This window comes from Alosa alosa, chromosome 21, assembly GCF_017589495.1.
Source record: "Alosa alosa isolate M-15738 ecotype Scorff River chromosome 21, AALO_Geno_1.1, whole genome shotgun sequence".
Lineage (NCBI taxonomy): Eukaryota > Metazoa > Chordata > Actinopteri > Clupeiformes > Clupeidae > Alosa > Alosa alosa.
The window spans coordinates 9,090,087-9,109,430 of record NC_063209.1 but is presented as its reverse complement, the minus strand read 5'-3'; the positions used below and the strand labels follow the sequence as shown (position 1 = coordinate 9,109,430).

The 19,344-nt window shown below is 47.1% G+C and overlaps 1 protein-coding gene across 1 annotated transcript; it reads right to left on the bottom strand.

Moving 5' to 3' along the window:
• Positions 1-1,295: 1,295 nt before the first annotated feature.
• LOC125285960 (FH2 domain-containing protein 1-like) lies at positions 1,296-16,442 on the bottom strand. Its single transcript, XM_048230580.1, is given in 14 exon segments — positions 1,296-2,697; positions 2,699-3,903; positions 4,200-4,364; positions 4,994-5,111; positions 5,760-5,830; positions 6,224-6,331; positions 6,946-7,016; positions 7,498-7,598; positions 8,841-8,926; positions 9,451-9,553; positions 12,359-12,420; positions 13,247-13,638; positions 13,671-14,025; positions 16,244-16,442. Coding segments are annotated over 13 exon segments (3,378 nt in total). The 5' UTR covers positions 13,810-14,025; positions 16,244-16,442; the 3' UTR covers positions 1,296-1,940.
• Positions 16,443-19,344: the final 2,902 nt, after the last annotated feature.

The window sequence follows — 19,344 nt, the reverse complement described above, 5'->3', positions numbered from 1 at the left end:
CTTCACTGATCCCTATTGGTGTCCCGAAAAAGCGTGATGTCGCAAAGGCATACACACATACATATGCAGTGACAGATGCATTCAGTAACAAAAAAGGCCACTAGTTTATTGCCTTTCCCAAGAGCGCTGGCGTCACTCTGTCCCATAAAGGCACTTTTCCCACTGAGACCCTATACACACAATGACACACACACACACACACTTCTTCATTGTGCCAGGGGTGGAGGGGGAGATTCTATGGGTTTCCTAGAGCATCTCCATAGCAACGTTTACAAGCCGCGGGTGACTCTGGGTGGGGGTGCAGGGAGAAGAGGGGACGAGAGAGAAAAGGGGGAGTGAGAGAGAGTGACTGGAGTTGAAGGGCAGAGGACAGAAGGCCAGTGGATAGGCCAGCGTTTAAAGAGGGCAAACCAGGCCCAACCCGCTTCATTTGCCCCTCTGCAAGATGAATTAACACTTCAGGCTGTTATACAGGTTTGTGTGCTTGTGGAATAAAAGAAAGCAAGAAAGAAAGCATAAGAAAGTTTACATTAAAGAGTTGCCTTATTGCAGCCTGCATAGAAACAGTATTCAGTTTTGATGACATGTTGTGGTATGGATATAATTATAATGATGTACACTGAGGCACAAGGATGCAACACAAATAATACTTTAAAATGGAGTCAATGCATGACACCATAAATGCCACAATAAATGCCACCTTTTAGGATTGTGTTCTGATCAACAAGAACGTATCAATGCAATCATCGGACAAACTGTCAACAGCCATCTTTATTTTATTTTCTCTTATTTACAAAGGAATACAAATATTACAATAGGAGTCCATATTCTTAAGATTACAAAGTATGACACTCAGTTTTTGTTCTTTGACAAAAACACTACAACCATACAGCAGATTATCTTAAAGAAGTCGTCCATTCGTCCCCAACACCCATCTGTCTTTAGTTTGTAAAGTGCAACAAAGGAAGGCCAGTTGACCAACCCACAGTGACCATCAGAGTACCAGCTGGCCAGTGGCATCGAGCTGTACCAGGCCACAGGAAAAAGTCTCCCATAGATTAAGCTGCTTTGGAAAGAAAAAAGGCACACGCTAAGAATCACATTGAGAGAAACTCCTCCATGTTTCTCTCTTCTCAATAATAAATGTTGTCTTTTTTTGTACCTAGCTGCTGATGTGCAATGGCTCACTTTGATCAAGTTCACAAATATACACACACACACACACACACACACACACACACACACACACACACACACACACACACACACACACACACACACACACACACACACACACACACACACACACACACACGGTCAAATACATGCAAAAGACACAAGGCCAGAATGGACATTATACAGTATAAACATGGCAGTGACAGCTAGCCTAATGAAATTCAGCCACGGATATAAAAAAAACATACACAGACGCATTTGAGCAACCTATTTGGTCACTTGTTGAATATGAAAACAGTGTCTTTCATGATGAACCTGTATATCTGATTACCAGAGACATGTTTGGAAAACAATTAAATATGGCAGTTGATTCCTCTGGAGTAAACTGGTATGGTAGAGTAGCATCCCCCTTATAGGGGAAGCCCTACTGAAATCTCTCCAAAAAGACCTCAGCGTTGTGGAGGTGGAACTTATGATGCCAGTTCTCTTCAGTTTCAACAGACTATGCAGATAAAGATCAAAAGCTAGGCTAACTCGGACTTACTCCTGAAACATTGACTGTCCAGGAGAGAAATGTCAGACAAAGAGAAGAGAGGCAATTGAGGAGGCAAGAGGCAATGGAGTCTGAATGTGCTCCAACTGTCATACAAAAACATGCACAATGTCCTGTTGACAATCCCTAATTCACCTGCACAGGCACATAATACGGCTGAATGTGCAGGTGCATCTGAATGTGTAAATGTCTTTCATATCTTGTTGCATGTTCACTTCCACGTGGGTGCAGCACGCGGCATCTTGGATCCAGGGATGCGTGTGCCGGCAGCGGCGGTGGCCTTGGGCACGGATGTCTCTGTTTTGGTGGTCTTGGCGCGAGCAGCGGAGATGACGGTGGTGCGGATGTTCTTGGGCGTGCTGGAGGAGGACGAGGGACTGTGGGCTCCACCACGCGTCTGCGTCGCCGTCGTGGCCTCGCCGTGAGGCGCCACGCGCTTGGACACCCGCAGCGGGGAGCCACGGACGAACGTCTCGCGACCGGCGGCGGCCGTGGGTTTCTCCCTCTCGCCTGCCAGAGGATGATCTCTCTCCGGGGCCCTGTCAGGCGCGCGGCGGACGGGCTGACCCGTGGTGGGGCCGGCGGTTTCCTTGGCGCTGCCGCTACGACGAATCTGGGCGGGGGCAGCCGTCGGCCGCGTGATGGGGGAGGAGCGCAGGGAAGAGGAGCGAGGCGGGGTGATGCGGGATGCGCGGGAGGTCGCTGGGGAGTCCGAAGGAGCCGGCCCGGGTTTGGAGCGAACTCTCGGGCTGGCTGAACTGCTAGGAGGCGCCGAGCGTAGTGCCGACAACCCCCTCTTGGGCCCGCGGGCTGCGACTGCCGTCTTGCTGCCCTGCGGGTCGTCTTTTGCGTGGGCGACGGAGGAGGCGGACGAAGAGGACGGAGAGAGCGCGCCGTCCCTCTCCTCGGCCTCCCTCTCCTTCTTCCACTTGGAGCAGTGGCCGGGGGTCGGCCGGGGTAGGGGAGAGGGGAGAGGTCGGGGGGGAGGGCATGGGCGCCGGGTTGCCCAGGGTGTCGTACGAGCGGAGCCCGCGCACCAGCAGGTGGCACTCCAGGGTCTCGCCCACGCGCGGGTATGCGCGGTCAGCCTCGTCCGCCAACGCTGGACGAGGGCGGGAGGGAGTGGAAGGCACGCGGGACTCCCTGGAGGGCGAGGTGACGGGCCGAGGCCAGTCGGGAGAGGACGGGGCGACCTCTGCAGTTTCGGAGGGCACTGGTGTACGGGGTTCACGCTCACGCACGCCAACGGCCACTCGGATGCTGTTGGGTCTCGATGCGGTCACCTTACCAGACTTATTTGCAACACCACCTGGGACTTCCATGGCATGTGGCGACAGGCTTCTAGATGCTTCCTGAACTGGCCTGGTCACTGGGGGACAGGGTAAGGCACTGAGATGGGAGGGGCTGTTATTGAGAGTAGGTCCAATAACTTCTGAGGGATCCACAGACCGTCCCAGAGGATTGTGGGATAGGTTCACTGAGGTGTTTTCTGGAGAGTTCACAGGTCCTCTAAGCCGACTGGGACTGTTAGCGATCGTCATGCATGTAGTGGTCATATTACTAACAGGACTCTGGCCAACAGCAGCCTGCACCTGCTGTATCTGTGCATTATCTGTACGTAGCGTCCTCTGTGCATCAGCGTTCAGTGTGTGTTGATTTACTCTGGCACGTGTGTTTAATGTGTGTTCAAGGTCTGTTGCCTCACGACTGTGTGTTAACGTAGGTCCATTTGCCATGCCATCTGCCTGCAGTGTGGAGGGTGGAGTCACTGAATGAGATGAGGACAGCATGTATTGCATAACAGTGTTATATACGTTTCCTGTTCGCCTGCTCATCGTGGGGCTCATGCTGCTCTCAAACGTGGGCGAGGGTGTGTGTGGGGCGGAGCGCGTGGCGTCCTGCGCTTCTCGTTCGAGCGAGTCCCCCGGGAAGGTGAACTGCGAGTGGCGGCGCCCGTCTGTGGAGTTGCGCAGGCTGCGTCGGCTCCGGGTGCTGCCGCTGCGGCTCAGGCTGCGCTCCAGCGTGCGCTCCAGATCGTCCGTCGAGCTCTCGGCCAGGCCCGAGTCTCCGGAGAAGCTGGGAGAGGAGCACAGCGCCAGGGAGCGCCGGCGTTCCGAGCACTCGCGCTCGCGTTCCACGCGCCTCTGCTCCGCCTGCTCACGCTCGGCATTCTCCTGAGAAGGAACAAAAGAAAGGACATGAAGATAGAAACACAAAGAAAGAAAAGAAAGAAAGAAAGAAATTAAGAAAGAAAAAAAAGACACGTCACAAGAGTATCCCATGGCATACTCAAACTATATGAGACTTATGACTCTACACATACACAGTCACATGCGCAGGACAAACAGATATACTAAACATACTGAAAACAGGTTGGGCATGCAAGTGATGGTCACTACATCTCTTCCCCGACAGAGCACACATATACACACACACACACAGTCGGAGAGACACACTGACACACACTTACCCGCACAGCTCTTTGGAAGCGGTGGCAGAAACAGTGGAAGATGCGGCAGGCCTCCTCCAGCTTGAAGGAGGTCTCGTCCTCACAGAGGAACTCCACCAGGGCCTGGCTGCTCTGGCGCAAGGCCTGCACCTCCCCCTCAGCCTCCTGCAGACGCACCTCCGCCACCTACACACACACACACACACAAAGAATCAGTACACTGATTCAGTAACTTCACCCTTGTGTTTCAGTTATCTGAATTGCATCTTTTGTGTAGGTGATTGAATACATAAAAACTGTATTTAAACAGCTGGCTGGTAATGTATATACACACACACACACACACACACACACACACACACACACACACGAGACCTAGAGACCTCTCACACTCCAAATCTAACTCTACAGCCATGAAAACCCCCACAGGATTTATACTGCTTGTGACCTTGGGCTACTCCCCTTCATATTTCACCGAGACACAACAGCCCGATAGGTGATGGGAAGATAGTGTCAGTGCCTTCCGCTAATGGAAAGCCAGTTCAAATGACCACTTAATATCTTTACAAGCAGGGGGTCAGGTTGTAAAGCCTGAGGAAAAGCCTTGGGTTGAAGAGGGAGCACTCACTCTGTTATGGCCTCTCAGCCCTTTACCATTACTTAACTGCACGGGGTCTTTTTTATGGGCAGTATGAATGGTATGTGATGCTTGCCATGGGAATGGGTGCATGGATGGTTCATGCATGCACATGCAATCAGGCAGGCAAACAGGAACGCATCCACACAGAGATGCGTACAGACACACACACACACACCTCGAGGAATTGCTGCATGTGTTGCTGGATTTCAGGCTGGCTCTGGGCACTGAGTGACAGCGACGCCACCCTGCTTTGGAGTCGACAGAGGTCGTCCAGCACTGACTCCTCTGACAGCCTGCAGGAATACACACATCAACACATTAATCATTACACACCTACGTATGTGCATACATTACACACATTATTCACATACAAACACATTAGTCATACACACACTCCCACATATGCATACATACAGACATTAGTTTCACACAAAAGCCAACAAAAGCAACAATCAAACACATGACTCATAAACTCTGTTATTTTGATACCTATATTAGAAAGCACAATGCTGCTCTTTAGATGACTTTCAACTTGTCTTGACCGTAGCAGTCACCCCTCTCCAGTCACCCTTAATCTCTAAATATGCCTCTCCGTTTCCCACTCTAATGATAAGTGAATCGCAAGGTAAGACAATATGTCTATACATTTGCCATCAACTACCTTATCGATTCCAAGGAAAGTTCCTGTCAAGCATTGAACAGTCTAGCGGTCTCTTTCATGTGGTTCTTGTTAATCTAGTTCTTTTGTGCTTTATAAACTAGCTCTGGCCCTCTTTGAAAGAGATTGCTATCGCAGGCAGACTTCCTTTGAGTAAACATACTGACATACTGGAGGTAAATGAAATAAGATGTGGCTGCATTGGTGGTGTGTGTGTGTGTGTGTGTGTGTGTGTGTGTGTGTGTGTGTGTGTGTGTGTGTGTGTGTGTGTGTGTGTGTATACCTTGAGGCAGAGGCCAAGTGGGAGAGACGGTCGGGGAAGGACAACAAGCACTCATCTTTCTTCACAGCTTCCTGTGGGAAGAAAGGAACAAGCTCTTATCTGGCTCTTGAGTTTGTATTAGCCAATGTGTACAGTAAATCTCGGTAAAAAAGGCAAAAATAAAACAAGGCAATAATCAGTGCAGAACAGATGATATGCAGATATGCAGAACAGATGATATGCAGATATGCAGAACAGATGATATGCAGATATGCAGAACAGATGATATGCAGATATGCAGAACAGATTATGACATTATGACACGAATATGACATAACAGGTCACTGAACATTTGACAATCCAAGCTGAATGAAATGTGACTCATTTTGGACACATTTCTTAATTCTCAAAGAGATCCTTGAGGGGGAAAAAAAAAAAAAAGTTATGCAATCACAGACGGGTGTGCGGGTGCCAGTAAGTCTCACCATGGCGACGAAGTGGAGCAGGTTCATGCCTGGCTTGTTGGCTTTGGTGTCGGCCAGCTTCAGCAGCGAAGCGATGCGGAATCCCGCAGCATTACCGGCATAGCCACCCTAAAAGGCCACAGAGGAAGCAGGAGGGAGGGAGGAGGGGGGAGGGAGTGAAAAGTCAGAGCCCACGCAGACACACCTGAGAGGGACTTAGTGCGACGTCTACACAGCTCTAATCTCTGGGTGTTTTCTGATTGTTTGACTGTTAATGTTTTTCTTTAGGTATTGTTGATGTTTTCTCAGTAAGCTCTCTTTTTCCAAAGGCCTACATTTGTGTGCTTGTTATGATTCTTTGTGCAAAAAAAAAAAGTGAAAAGAAAAAACAAAAGAAGATGTTGCACACTTTCTATGCCCAAGCATGTATTTTGCTTGCAGCCTAACACAGCTTAGCTTGCAGAAAAACAAACAGTCTTATTGGTGCAGAAAAACTCAACAGGCCAATCACAAAGCAGGCTACTTGTTTTGGCATATGCCCCAAGCCTCGCATTTAGTCAAAGGATAATGCCAGGATGGGTGATCTTATCCACGGCTTTCAATGTGAGTGTTTCATGGCTCATTTGCCTAATGACACAAGCAGATGGCCCAGGGGTGTCAGCAGTCCTGACTGTGGTGCTGGTGTGAGCTGGTGTGAGCTGGCGGAAAAATACAGTAGGGTATGAGGTCGCATGGTGACTCACAGCATTCATGTAGTTCCCCGCCTTCAGCACCAGCCTCAGGATCGAGTGCAACTCAGGGCAGCTCAGCAGCTCTGAAAAAACAATCAGGGAACGAGGTTAAGCGGTCAGTCAACCACCTCAGACCCGCCTCCTCCATAGGCTGACTCATAACCAACAAATAAATGATCAATCAAACAAACAAACAATCTCAGAGCTTTGAAAACCTTGTCAGAGAATGAGTTAAGCTGCCAGTCAATCATCTTGGACCAACCTCCTCTATATATCAGATCATAACCGTTCATGTTGAAAAAAAAGAATTCTACCAATCATATGTGATGCAGTAAGTCCATTTTCTCAATTAGGAGTACATCTCATAACTACTCATCACTATAATGACTTGGTGACTATTCTCTCATTCCTCACTTCCTGTGTGTTAGTATGAAGTAGACAGCACTCAGACACTTCTACAAGAAGAGACCCCCCACACACACACACACACACACACACACACACACACACACACACACACACACACACACACACACACACACACGCCCCCTGCAGGAAAGTTACCTCTGGCCGCCTCCTCCAGACATCTGGCCGCCACACAGAGAGAGGTCACGGCAGGGTCAAACTCCTGCTGCAGAATCATGGCGTCGAGACGCAGACGAAAACTAGATAGAGAGAGAAAGGGGGGGGAAAGATAGAAAGGGAGGGAGAGATGGATAAAGAGTGTGAGACAGAAAGAGAAAAAAAAACATGGAGGCAGAGTGAAAGAGAAAGTGGGGGAAAGAGAGTCATCAGAGAGAGAGAGAGAGAGAGAGAGAAAGAAAGAAAGAAAGAAAGAAAGAGAGAGAAAGAAAGAAAGAAAGAAAGAAAGAAAAGAAAGAAAGAAAGAAAGAGAGAGAGAGTGGAAAGGAAGAAAAGAAAGAGACATAAAGACAAAGAGAGAGGTGGGAGGGAAGAGAGAAGACAAGAGAAGAGGAAAGAGGGGAAGGAGGGAGGAGAAAGAAGAAGAGCCATTGAGCAGTCGACAGTCAGTCTTAGAGTGCCTGGTGGGGGAGTTTGTTTTGAATTGTGACCTGGGGTGTGCACAGGTGGTGATGGGTTTGGGAGAGAGACAGCAGTCTGCAGACACAGACAGCCAGGACCAGTTCCCCCGCAGAGGACCAGAGCACTGGGCTTTAATGGAACACAGACTAGGAGAGAATCTAAACTCAGACTTAAGATGGGTTGACTAATGGCTACTTCATGGTGAGCTGCAGGAGCCAAGCGGACCAATAGCGCCACACTCAGACAAGAGCTGTTTACATCTGGCTGCCGCCTTCACCTTTACACTGTGATAATCCAACTTCCCCCAACAAACGGACCCCCAACAAACGGACTAACAGAGTCCATAAATAAACGGCAGGTTTCCCTTCCTCTGGAAAATGAAGGATCTGCACACTCCCAGAAACTAAAGCTGCGGGCACGTGAGAAACTCTAAAGTCCTCTGCACAAAGGCACCGACCTGAGCGCACCGACACTACCTGTCACCTGCCCAAGCACACCAGCACCCGAATGTTTAACTGACAAACACTGGATTAAACAACGGACGTTATTGAGCGGTGCCGACACAATAGAACGGAATCATAATCCATGTGCAGTGGCCTTAAGAGCACTAAGGTTACGCTGACAATGAGCTGCTCCTGTGGCTTTGATGTGCTGTACTGCTAATAACCCTATGTCTTCACACATTTCAAAGGAGTTGAGGAAATGAGCTACAGAGGTGAGAAAGAGTTAAATGATTTGTGTTTACATATTTTTGTCAGTCCCGTTTTGGACAAAAGGGTTTGCAAAAGTGCCATAAGTCTAAAACTAGGATTGAGATGGCAGGATAGAGTAGAGACTGAGGAGAGGAGGGTCATGGAGCTCACCTGGGCACCTCCACCAGCAGCAGCATGAAGAGGTCCGGCTCCCCCAGAGAACTGTGCTCCCCACTGAACTTCTTCAGACGGCTCTCCTACACACACACACACACACACACACACAGTAAAGAAACAACTTGAATACACAGGTCTTGATGCAGATTTCATCTTAACATACACTGAGATTCAATGACTGAGATCTGATGTCTCTCATAGTTTACGCCATTTCAATGAACATTTTCTATCACAAATGAAAGTATAGAATAGAGAAGAAGTGACAAAATGAGGATTCCAGTCAAAAATGTGTCCAAATCACCAAATCTTTGCCCTAAGCCTCTTTAGCTCTGCTGTAAGTCTCCCTTTCACCAAGAGAGATAGTGTTTCTCCTTTTTTGAAGAGCTAGTGTCGATATTCTTGGAAAATTCCTCTATAATGATGATGTGGGATTTGTGCAGAGATTCCAGCAGGGTAACGGCATGGCAAGTCTGTGGTCATCAGAGTCCGGAGTGCTAATAGAAACCAGATTTGGTCTGGTAGAGGACTACGGTGTCTCCACTGACAAACTGAGCTAGGGGTGGAGTAGGAGGGGATGTGTGTGTGTGTGTGGGGTTGTACTCACCTCGTCACTGTCAGGCAACAGCTTGAGGAGTTCGGACAGTTTCTCAGCGCCATAGCGACCACCGGCCCCTTGTCTGATGTCATCCACAATCTCCGTGGCAGCGCTATGGAAACAAAAGAGTGATGTCACTTCCTTAATCAACAAAAATTCATTACGAGCGATGGTTGGGGTCGTTAGGCGAGTCATTAGGCTACAGTCTTGAGAATAGAAAGTGAGAGTAAACATCACAGATGAGTCTAAAAAACCACACATCCAACACACACACACAATCCCTAAGGAGTCCTGGAAACCTGTGAAGCACAAAGGGCACCAGTGACACAAGGAGGTGACATTTCCCATATCACTTTCTGCTCTTTTGATCATGGCGCCATGTGAGCCACACACACACACACACTGAGTCTTATCTCATCTGAGATGCAGAAGAAAAAACAACACACACACACAGGTTTTGACGCCACACTGGCGACGTTGACTGAGACGTCATGGCTAAGCAAACACGCCAATCTCCATACCCCACACAGGGGTCACTCACAACAGCACTCCGGCTGGGTGGAGGAGCCACAGGGGATGAGGGTTGTCCCCCCATTCTGTGCCCCTGGGCTGGGGGACCCAAACCCAGAGTCAAAACAGGAACGGTGCTGTCATCAGTGATTTCTTCTTGAAGGTGACCGCCTCTTATGTAAGCGACACAGCCGCTTAGGAAAAGCGCTCAACAAATTTAGATAGTCACGAATGAGGCAAGCCAAAAGCAAGCAAGGAGACTTCCCTTCCTTGTGCCTGTCAAGCTAACCTTATCCAACAGTCCAATCCTGCACACATATACCCCCCAAGGCCCCCCCCCCACACACACACACACACACACACACACACACACACACACACTCACACGCAATAAATGCAACGTTCCACATGACGAGACAAACACCCAGATGTCTCTACAAAAGGACGTACAAAGGACACACTGGTCTTGTTAAACAGCCAATTCCTTTGTTGGTCATAGTTTGTGACTGTTTATTTAAGAACATTACAGACTCCACCACCATAATACATATTAGATTCCCTAACAGCTGATAGTATAAAATAATGAACAGGTCCAAGAGTGCCGACAGTCATGTCCTAGGACATTCAAAAGAAAAAAGCCCCCCAGACACTTAAAACGTGACTCGTCAGTCAACAATGCACCAAGTGCAGACAAATAGCTTCTGAGTAAGTCTAATGTTAAAAGGGGATTTTCGATCACAAAAGCCCTAACCGGTTGATGGCTCTGTGTGTCTGTGCGTGTCGTGGCAGGGCTGGGTTCTAAGGAAACTGCTCTTCAATTAAGCTGTGCACAATTGAGCCTGCATGGAGCGCCGCAGTGCATGTGTAGGCATGAAAGCATACCGGCTGTGCAAAAACAGAGGCAGCCTGGGAATCAGTCATTTCATCTCAGTGTGTGAGTAAGTAATGTAGGTCTATGTGCACACACACACACACTTCTGTTACAGACAGATACAGACTCGTGAGTTTGCTGTAACCCCTGCAACCACACACTGCTATGCAAGAACTGCTGTGCCAGATAGCAATACAAATAACAGTATAAATCATTTGAAACCGTTTTGGCAGTATGCTTCATTATGCTCCGAAAAACAATCTAAGAGATTTTATGAAATGGTGTATGCCTAACTATATGTTTTAATTAGTAGCAATAAACCATTATTTTAAATGTTTCTCTGGCTGACAGTTTTAAGTATAAGTATAAGTATAAGTATAAGTACTCTTTTGATCCCGTGAGGGAAATTTGGTCTTTCGCATTTATCCCAATCCGTGAATTAGTGAAACACACACAGCACACAGTGAGGTGAAGCACACACTAATCCCGGCGCAGTGAGCTGCCTGCATCAACAGCGGCGCTCGGGGAGCAGTGAGGGGTTAGGTGCCTTTCTCAAGGGCACTTCAGCCATGCCTACTGGTCGGGGTTCGAACCGGCAACTCTACGGTTACAGGTCCGAAGTGCTAACCAGTAGGCCACGGCTGCCCCAAGTTTTGGACAAGGGAATTAAGCAAAGCTGGCCAAGAATGGCCACCTGTGTGTTTCAGCGCGTAAATATGTTAACCCATTAAAAGCTTTGACTTGGTACTGCATAAGGACGCTAACAGTAGCATTCACTCCACTTGGAGTCCACCCAAAGTGGTGTCGTAATCCATGAATTTCTCATAAAAGGTGACCTTTTTTTACAAAGGACACCTCAATTTTGGAAAAGCATAAAACAAAACAGCATGTACCTTCTTATTCCACACCCAACAAATCGTTTTTGGCAAATCAAAAGGACTAATGACTCAGACAGGTGTGGTGGAGTCAGCAGCCAGGAGAGATGTGATGCATCCTGCCCAGTCGTCCTCCAGGAGGAAGATCAGGAGGGTGTACTTGCCCTCCTCGTTCTACTAAATGGACATCCTGCTCGCTTATGGCTTCAAAGTAGGTCTGACCTTTGACCTTGAGGCTGACCATTCCCACTCCCTAGTCGACCCCCACCTCTCCCAGCTGCCACCTCCTTGGCACCTGTCAGACCCTCCTAAACCACTACTTCACACTTACACACACACACACACACACACGGGAATGGCCAGCCAAGCCCACTCATCCACTCAAGCCCACTCAGCCAAGCCCACTATTGCCTCCATCAGAGGTGCTAAGTACTTCCCTCTGGGTACTTAGGTACTAGCCACTTGTGCTTCCTCTTGGAGCGCAGAGACAACACAACTGTCTGAGTTTATGGCCGTAATGGCTACTGCCATGGCTTCTACAGCAAAGAGGCCCGGTCATTAGCTGTCCGTCATTAAGTGCGCCGTTTATTTAGGAAACCAGAGGAAATGTAAGGGTGGGGGGCAAAATGTAAACAATGAGCAGAAAGCAAAATCCACTCACGTTTTAAACTGCCGCAGGAAAATCCCCACGTTCATGCTCCGTTTAGAGTCCAGGATTGTCACCTGCGAATTAGACAAACACACAGCGATCCGGATGAGTACGAGTTGATGACCTGTGGCCATTTCACTGTGATAAATCAAAATAAGTAATGTTGATCTGTGTTGATCAGTCTGTGCCCATCTGTTTAACACGGGTCACTCATGGTCGATGGGTTTTCAGACTAATGGGCCACAGATGACACAGCAGGAGCTTCCTCTTCCCCTCTCTCTTGTGTGTGTGTGTGTGTGTGTGTGTGTGTGTGTGTGTGTGTGTGACTGTTATGAGGGTTCATGTGAAAGCTCTCAGCTCCAGACTAATAAGCTCATTCCGAGGACAATCACAGCCATCACACACCTCCCTCACACTCACATGCCATATAAACACAAATTTTGTCCAGCAAACAGGAGCCTCCCTACTGAGGTGAAAAGACGGTCTCCTAAGGCAGAGTCTTATTTAGGGCATGTAAGAAAATGGGATTTCAATGACTTAACAAATACTGAACTTGATTAATGATTTCCAAGCTACTTTTTCCTCTTAGTTCACTATTTTGAGAAAAGCAAGTTCAAAAACTGTCTAACCACACAAACTACAATAGAACCACATCACAAGTCAGTTTTCACCCAAAGAAGACCATGAGAGATATTATGCCCACTAATGTGTAGAAATATGCTATTTCCGTATGAGAAGTTGTTTAGGATGGATTTATTTAGAATCACATAATTAAGGGTTTACTTGAGTTCAAATGTACCTCTAAACATCCCTGGTATCTGACCATTGTCCAGGTATCTGACCTCATACTAATGTATTGCTGGTGCGGGTAGAGCCCAGGACACTATTGCTGTCCCTCACCTTGTCGAGGCTGGTGTCCTGTGGCGATCGGCAGCGCAGCAGGCTCCGACGGAAGCTTCCGGAACGCTCGGTAGCGCGTGCCTCCTTCTGGCCGAACAGCTCGTCCAGCGAGCGCAGGTCCAGTGCGAAGTCCTCCTCGTCGCGCACGGCGGCCGGCCCGCTCCACACGCTCTGGCGGCCCTCCACGCGCTCCCGTGGGATCCGCTCCCAGTTGAGCTTCCGCATCCGCTGCCGACGCTTGCACTCCAGGCTGGAGAGCGCTGACATCGGCGAGGACGAGGAGAGCAGGGACGGGGAAGACGACAGAGGTGGAGGAGGTGGGGGCGGAGGAGGAGGAGGAGGTGGTGGAGGGGGAGGGGGAGGCCCCAGAGCCGATGGAGTACCAGGGGGCACTGAAATGGCGGACATGGCCGTCAGTGCTGACAGAGGGGGGCAGCAGCAGCAGCAGCAGCAGCAGCAGCAGCAGCAGTAGTGGTGGTGGTGGGGGTCACGGGGGCCCCAAGGGCCGGAGTTCCATGAAAGGGCCGAGACTCTTTGGGGGCCACGCACAGACTGATGTGCATAGAGGGGGGAGTCACACGGCCTGGAAAGGGAGAGAGGGATGAGGGTTCTGCTGGGAGCCCACTAAAACAGACCAAGTGATGGAGGTGATGAAAGGGGTAACACAAGATGAGAGGAGTTAGGCAGGGGGTCAGTAAAAACACCAACACAAACACAGGTGTCAGAGCCAACTGGTATGGTTCCACTTCTGCCCACACAATGTCTACTTCCAAGGTTTTCTGAAAGAAAAGAAAATGAGAAGAGTGGACTTTAAATTAGAGGATCAGTGACTGATAGTGATCAGACAGATGTCATGTTACATTGTTGTTGTGTTACATCAGTGGTTCTTAAACTTTTTCTGTCATTCGGCACTTTGGAATTTCCAAGCCCCACCTGACTCAATCAACCAGGCAAAATGGTAACGCTAAATATTTTTTAGCCTTTTGGTTTCATGTTCCATTTCTTGTCCACTGGATCAGATGTTATTTTAATTCATATGTCTGTCTGTTTATGACTCCTATGTTTGTGTGTGGCTATTGTTTTTTTTTAATCTATGATCTTCCTTGTGAGAACAGAAAGGCATTATTAAAGATAACACACAGAAAACACAAGAGTTCCTCCTGTTCACTGCCCACCATGTCTCCATTCCCTACTAGTGGGGTCGGCCCCACACTTTGAGAACCACTGTGTTACACACAACAACAGTTGCATACACATTTTTCACAAAAGAAGCCAACTTGCTGCAATGGTCATACCAGCATGCTACTATTTGAGTATGTGTGTGTTTTGTGTATGTGTGTGTGTTTTGTGTATGTATGTGTGTGTGTGTGTGTGTGTGTGTATGTGTTTTGTGTATGTATGTGTGTGTGTGTGTGTGTGTGTGTGTGTTCCTATGCAAATGCACCTGTCCTCAGATGTGTTTTTAAAAAGCAGTGAAGATCCTACACCTGGCAGCCTCTGTCCTCTAATCAAGCTAATGAGAGAGCTGTGTGTGTGTGTGTGTGTGTGTGTGTGTGTGTGTATGTGTGCAGCCTAGTCTGTGATTTGTTTGCCTTTCCCTCCACTCGTGCCACTGCTAGTTTGGGCTGAAGCCAGTCATTGCTCTCCACCTAAAGTGAAACTGTCACAAGTTCAAGGTAGCAGAGATTTACAACATGGGGGCTTTGCAAGAGTCCAGGACAGAACAAGATGAGTGTCTGCCATTACTCACCCTGCTACTTCATGAGTAAACCACATACACCACAATCTAGACAGCTTGTTCAGCGGACACTGAACTCTGCTTAAGGCCTTATTGAAATATCTTACACTGTAACATGGTAAATATTGCCTCTCCTTTCTAAATAATTCCTCTGACATTCTCTCAGTAGCCTGTTCTTTGAACCTTCCAGTCCTATTCAATTTAGGGTATGTATCAATGACTGTACAAATGTAATTCTCTAGACTTAAAGCAGTGTAAGTATGCCAAGCGTTTTCTCTTCCCTCTGATGTTAACAACGTCAATTGTAGAGTCTTTAGAGTTTGGAGTTTTGGCTGACCTGAAAAAATTGATGTTTCGTGAGGATAGGTGAGTTGCTGAGGCCAACTTACTGACGTGTGGCATTCCGGTTTAATATACTCTGCAAACATTTCCTCATTTAAATTCTTGTTTAATTTTCTGGATGAATTGATAGCTTGAAACATTGCCAGCGAATTGTAAAAGAGGCCATACAACTCGTGCCAAAATGTTCCATAAACTACCGCGGGAGGGCGCTTCCCCACGAGAACTGTTGCCTACATTTCGAGGATAAGGCATGACTTGCACATGAAAGTTTTTAAAAGTTTTAAGTTCTGTGACATTACCAAGAAGCAAATACAACTGTTGTAAATACAGTGTTTTTTCCCGAATGTCAGACTTTGCAGAGTGGCTGATATAGTTAAAGAACCAGGCTAATTGTTAATGTAAACAAACAGATCAAACAGCTGAAGTCGTGTTGATTAATCTTTCAATCTAAGACCAAGAAAGGAGATCGTTGACAAAAAAGTTTTCGGCTGTGCCCCTGATTTTAGCGTGCAGCCTAACAGCAAAACGTAGACTAGGATTCCACAATATATTTGGATTTCAAACATTATTTCATCGGAAAGCAAACAACACAGAGATCAGGCTATCCATCCATAACGTTAGAGATCTTGTTACTTTGAAGTTACAGTTTAACTTTACTGAGATCAAGTAGTCTAAATTAAAATCTTTTTTACATTTATTGTCGGCTAGATCTATTGCCTACAAACAAACGGAGGCTTCCCATTGGGCCAATGCAAGGGAAGATCAAATAAGCTTTCTTATCCATAAATCAAAACCCATTTAACCTAAAACGTGATGTTGTTCCAAGGTCATGTAGCCTAGGCTATGCACAAAAAGTGACTTAGGTCATCTTTATTTTCGTACTTATAAAGTCTCTAAAAAGTTATAAGAAGCCATACCGTTTGATATCTTTCAGGTGGGATAAAGACGTTTCCAAATACGTTTTCCTTCAGTTGAAAGCGTCCTGAAATTATTCCATATTTTTTAACTTCAATGTAAGTCCATCAGCTGGAGAGCTCTACTTTGCTCTCTCAGTAAATAGCTTGAGTGAAGTCCGCGTTGACTTTCCGTCCCATACTGACCGGGAGAAATCCCCAATTTGTCTGAAACTTCAAGAGCGCACTCGCAGAACGCGCCTGCGCATTGAAACCGGCTGCACCTCAGAGTAGCACAATCCCAGTTCACACACGCGTCGAGCCGGCCGCCAGACAGGTGTGTCACTTCACTAATCTCCACCAACGGTTGTCCCACTACGCTCCTAAAAGTCTTTTTAATCGTTCGATTTGTTAAATTAATTTTTACTAGTTAGTTAATTCTGAAGACTCTCATAACTTTACAGAAAAGAACTAAACGTGTCATCCCCATGATTCAGCTTCATCAGGGGTCGTCGTCCATCTTGCTGACATGCTTTCTCATAGCCTACTGTAAAAACATTGTCAAAAATGTGTAAAACGGTTGGGGCAGGGCGGAAATAGTTATAAAAGTACTGTAGGGAAGTTATATTCACTCAAAGAATAGAATGGGAGAGGTGGAAAGAACTTATAGGGCATCTGGGGGACAGATGCCATGTTGTTTTCTTATGTGTGTGTAAAATTTAAGTCTGGTAAACAATGTGACTGTGTGTGTGTGTGTGTGTGTGTGTGTGTGTGTGTGTGTGTGTGTGTGTGTGTGTGTGTGTGTGTCTTCGTCTGTGAGTATGTTGGGGGTGAGTATGTTTGGGGGCTAGCCGTGGCCTACTGGTTAGCACTTCGGACCTGTAACCGGAGGGTTGCCAGTTCGAACCCCGACCAGTAGGCACGGCTGAAGTGCCCTTGAGCAAGGCACCTACCCTCACTGCTCCCCGAGCGCCGCTGTTGATGCAGGCAGCTCACTGCACCGGGATTAGTGTGTGCTTCACCTTACTGTGTGTTCACTGTGTGCATTTCACTAATTCACGGATTGGGATAAATGCAGAGACCAAATTTCCCTCACGGGATCAAAAGAATATATATACTTATACTTACTTATACTTATGTCTGTTTGTGTAAGTTTACATGTGAATTGTGTACACATACATAAAGTGTAGCCTACACTTTAGTCTGTATTTATTGTGTGTGTCCGTCCATGTGTTCGAATGCATGTCTTGATGTGTGTGTGTGCATGCAAGTGTTTGTGTATGTGTGTGAGACAGACCGACAGAGAGAGAGAGAGAAAGAGAGAGTGTACTTTTCTGTGCCAGTGTCCTTGTGTGTTTCCATAAGCTAGCATCCCTTTCCCTGCTGTCGTCACCCCTGCAGACTGGTGTGTGATGTGCTGCCGGCTGCGGAGCGGTTTGATCAATCCAGGGGCCGGCCGGAGGCGGGAGGGGGAGAGGGGCGCGATGAGAGGAGCAGGCAACCAGACAGGAGATCAGGCTTGGGAACCTGCCCCAGACATCTCTCACAGCGCAGCACAGCACAGGGGGAACAGACATACATAGACAGACATACACACACACACACACACACACACACACACACACACACACACACACACACACACACACACATACATACACGTGCACACACAATCTCATACAGGCACACACTCACACTCATAGACACACATACCAACACACACAGACACACACACATTCTTTTATATTATTTAATTATTATTATTATTATGTTATATACTTTACTTTTTAGTATTGCTTTTTTATCTATGCTTTTATGTTCTATTACTCTTTGCTTTTGTTTATGTAAAGCACACTGAATGACCTCTGTGTATGAAATGCGCTATATAAATAAACTTGACTTGACACTCAAAAACATACTCACTATATACACACACACACACACACACACACACACACAGAGAATAAGGTGTGAAGAATTATGAGAGAATAATGAGAGTGATGAAAGGACAGGTTACTGTAAGGGAGGTGAGATGATGATGAGGTGACTGATCTTGTTGATCAATGAAGATATAGAACAGAGCGATGAAAGGGAAAGAGATGGTATGGAGTTGAAGAATGGATGTAATGATAAACCCCACACTTTGGCAACATTTTCACTCCTCTTGGGACTACACTGAGTACTAAACAGAAGTCCACATTTTAGAAAACTACTACTATAATCTGACACTAACCACAAACTAAACAACACAAAAAAGATTCTAAACACAGGGACATCACATGTCACATGACATCTTCTCAGAAGAGTGTCACATGACATCTTCTCAGACACTTCTCAGGAGGAGGAGGGCACACCAGGAAGGTTTTTTTCTCTGATATGTTTGTTTTAATCCTTTGGATTAGATAGCAACCAGACCTGGAATGATTAGCTACGCTGTAAACGGGATGAGATGGCTTGGAATTTGAAATCTATCAGTTGATTAGTGAGCATGCTCACGTGTCCACACCCACATTCACTGACAAGTGGTTTCCTGACAGGGTGAGAACAGGAAATATGATTCCTTCAAGTTTGAATTTGAATTTGCAACTGACTTTTTTGTGGTTGAATAAGTAAATTATTAAGAGGAGTATATTACAGCTTCTGCACCAACATTTTAGACAGAAAGGAAAGTGACTCTCAAAACAAGGTTCAATGTGTACTGTTTTTCAAGATGTGGTGCAAAATGCTTCTCTATAGTGACACATTGGTCAAGTCAGTTTCTACAGTAGTGACATGGCCAATTTTTAGTGGATAATTTAGCATACCCGCTGCAACTTGATAAGCCTCCTGTGCAGACTCCAGTCCGCTGAACCACTCAACCAATTGCCAAAAACTACCGTTATGCACACCTGGATTTCTGCAATGATATGAACTACTGAAGTTTACTTCAGCCTCTCACACCCCCACAGTTGACCATAGGCCAAAGGTCAACATAATCAGTTTCCTGATCTGAGTAACCATCTTGAGTCCTGTTGTGGCATAGACCTTGGGAATATTTGTGGGGGGTGGCGCAGGGACACAGACACTCACTCTGACTCGCACATACACACACACACACACACAGACACTAGCGGAGGACGTGGTCT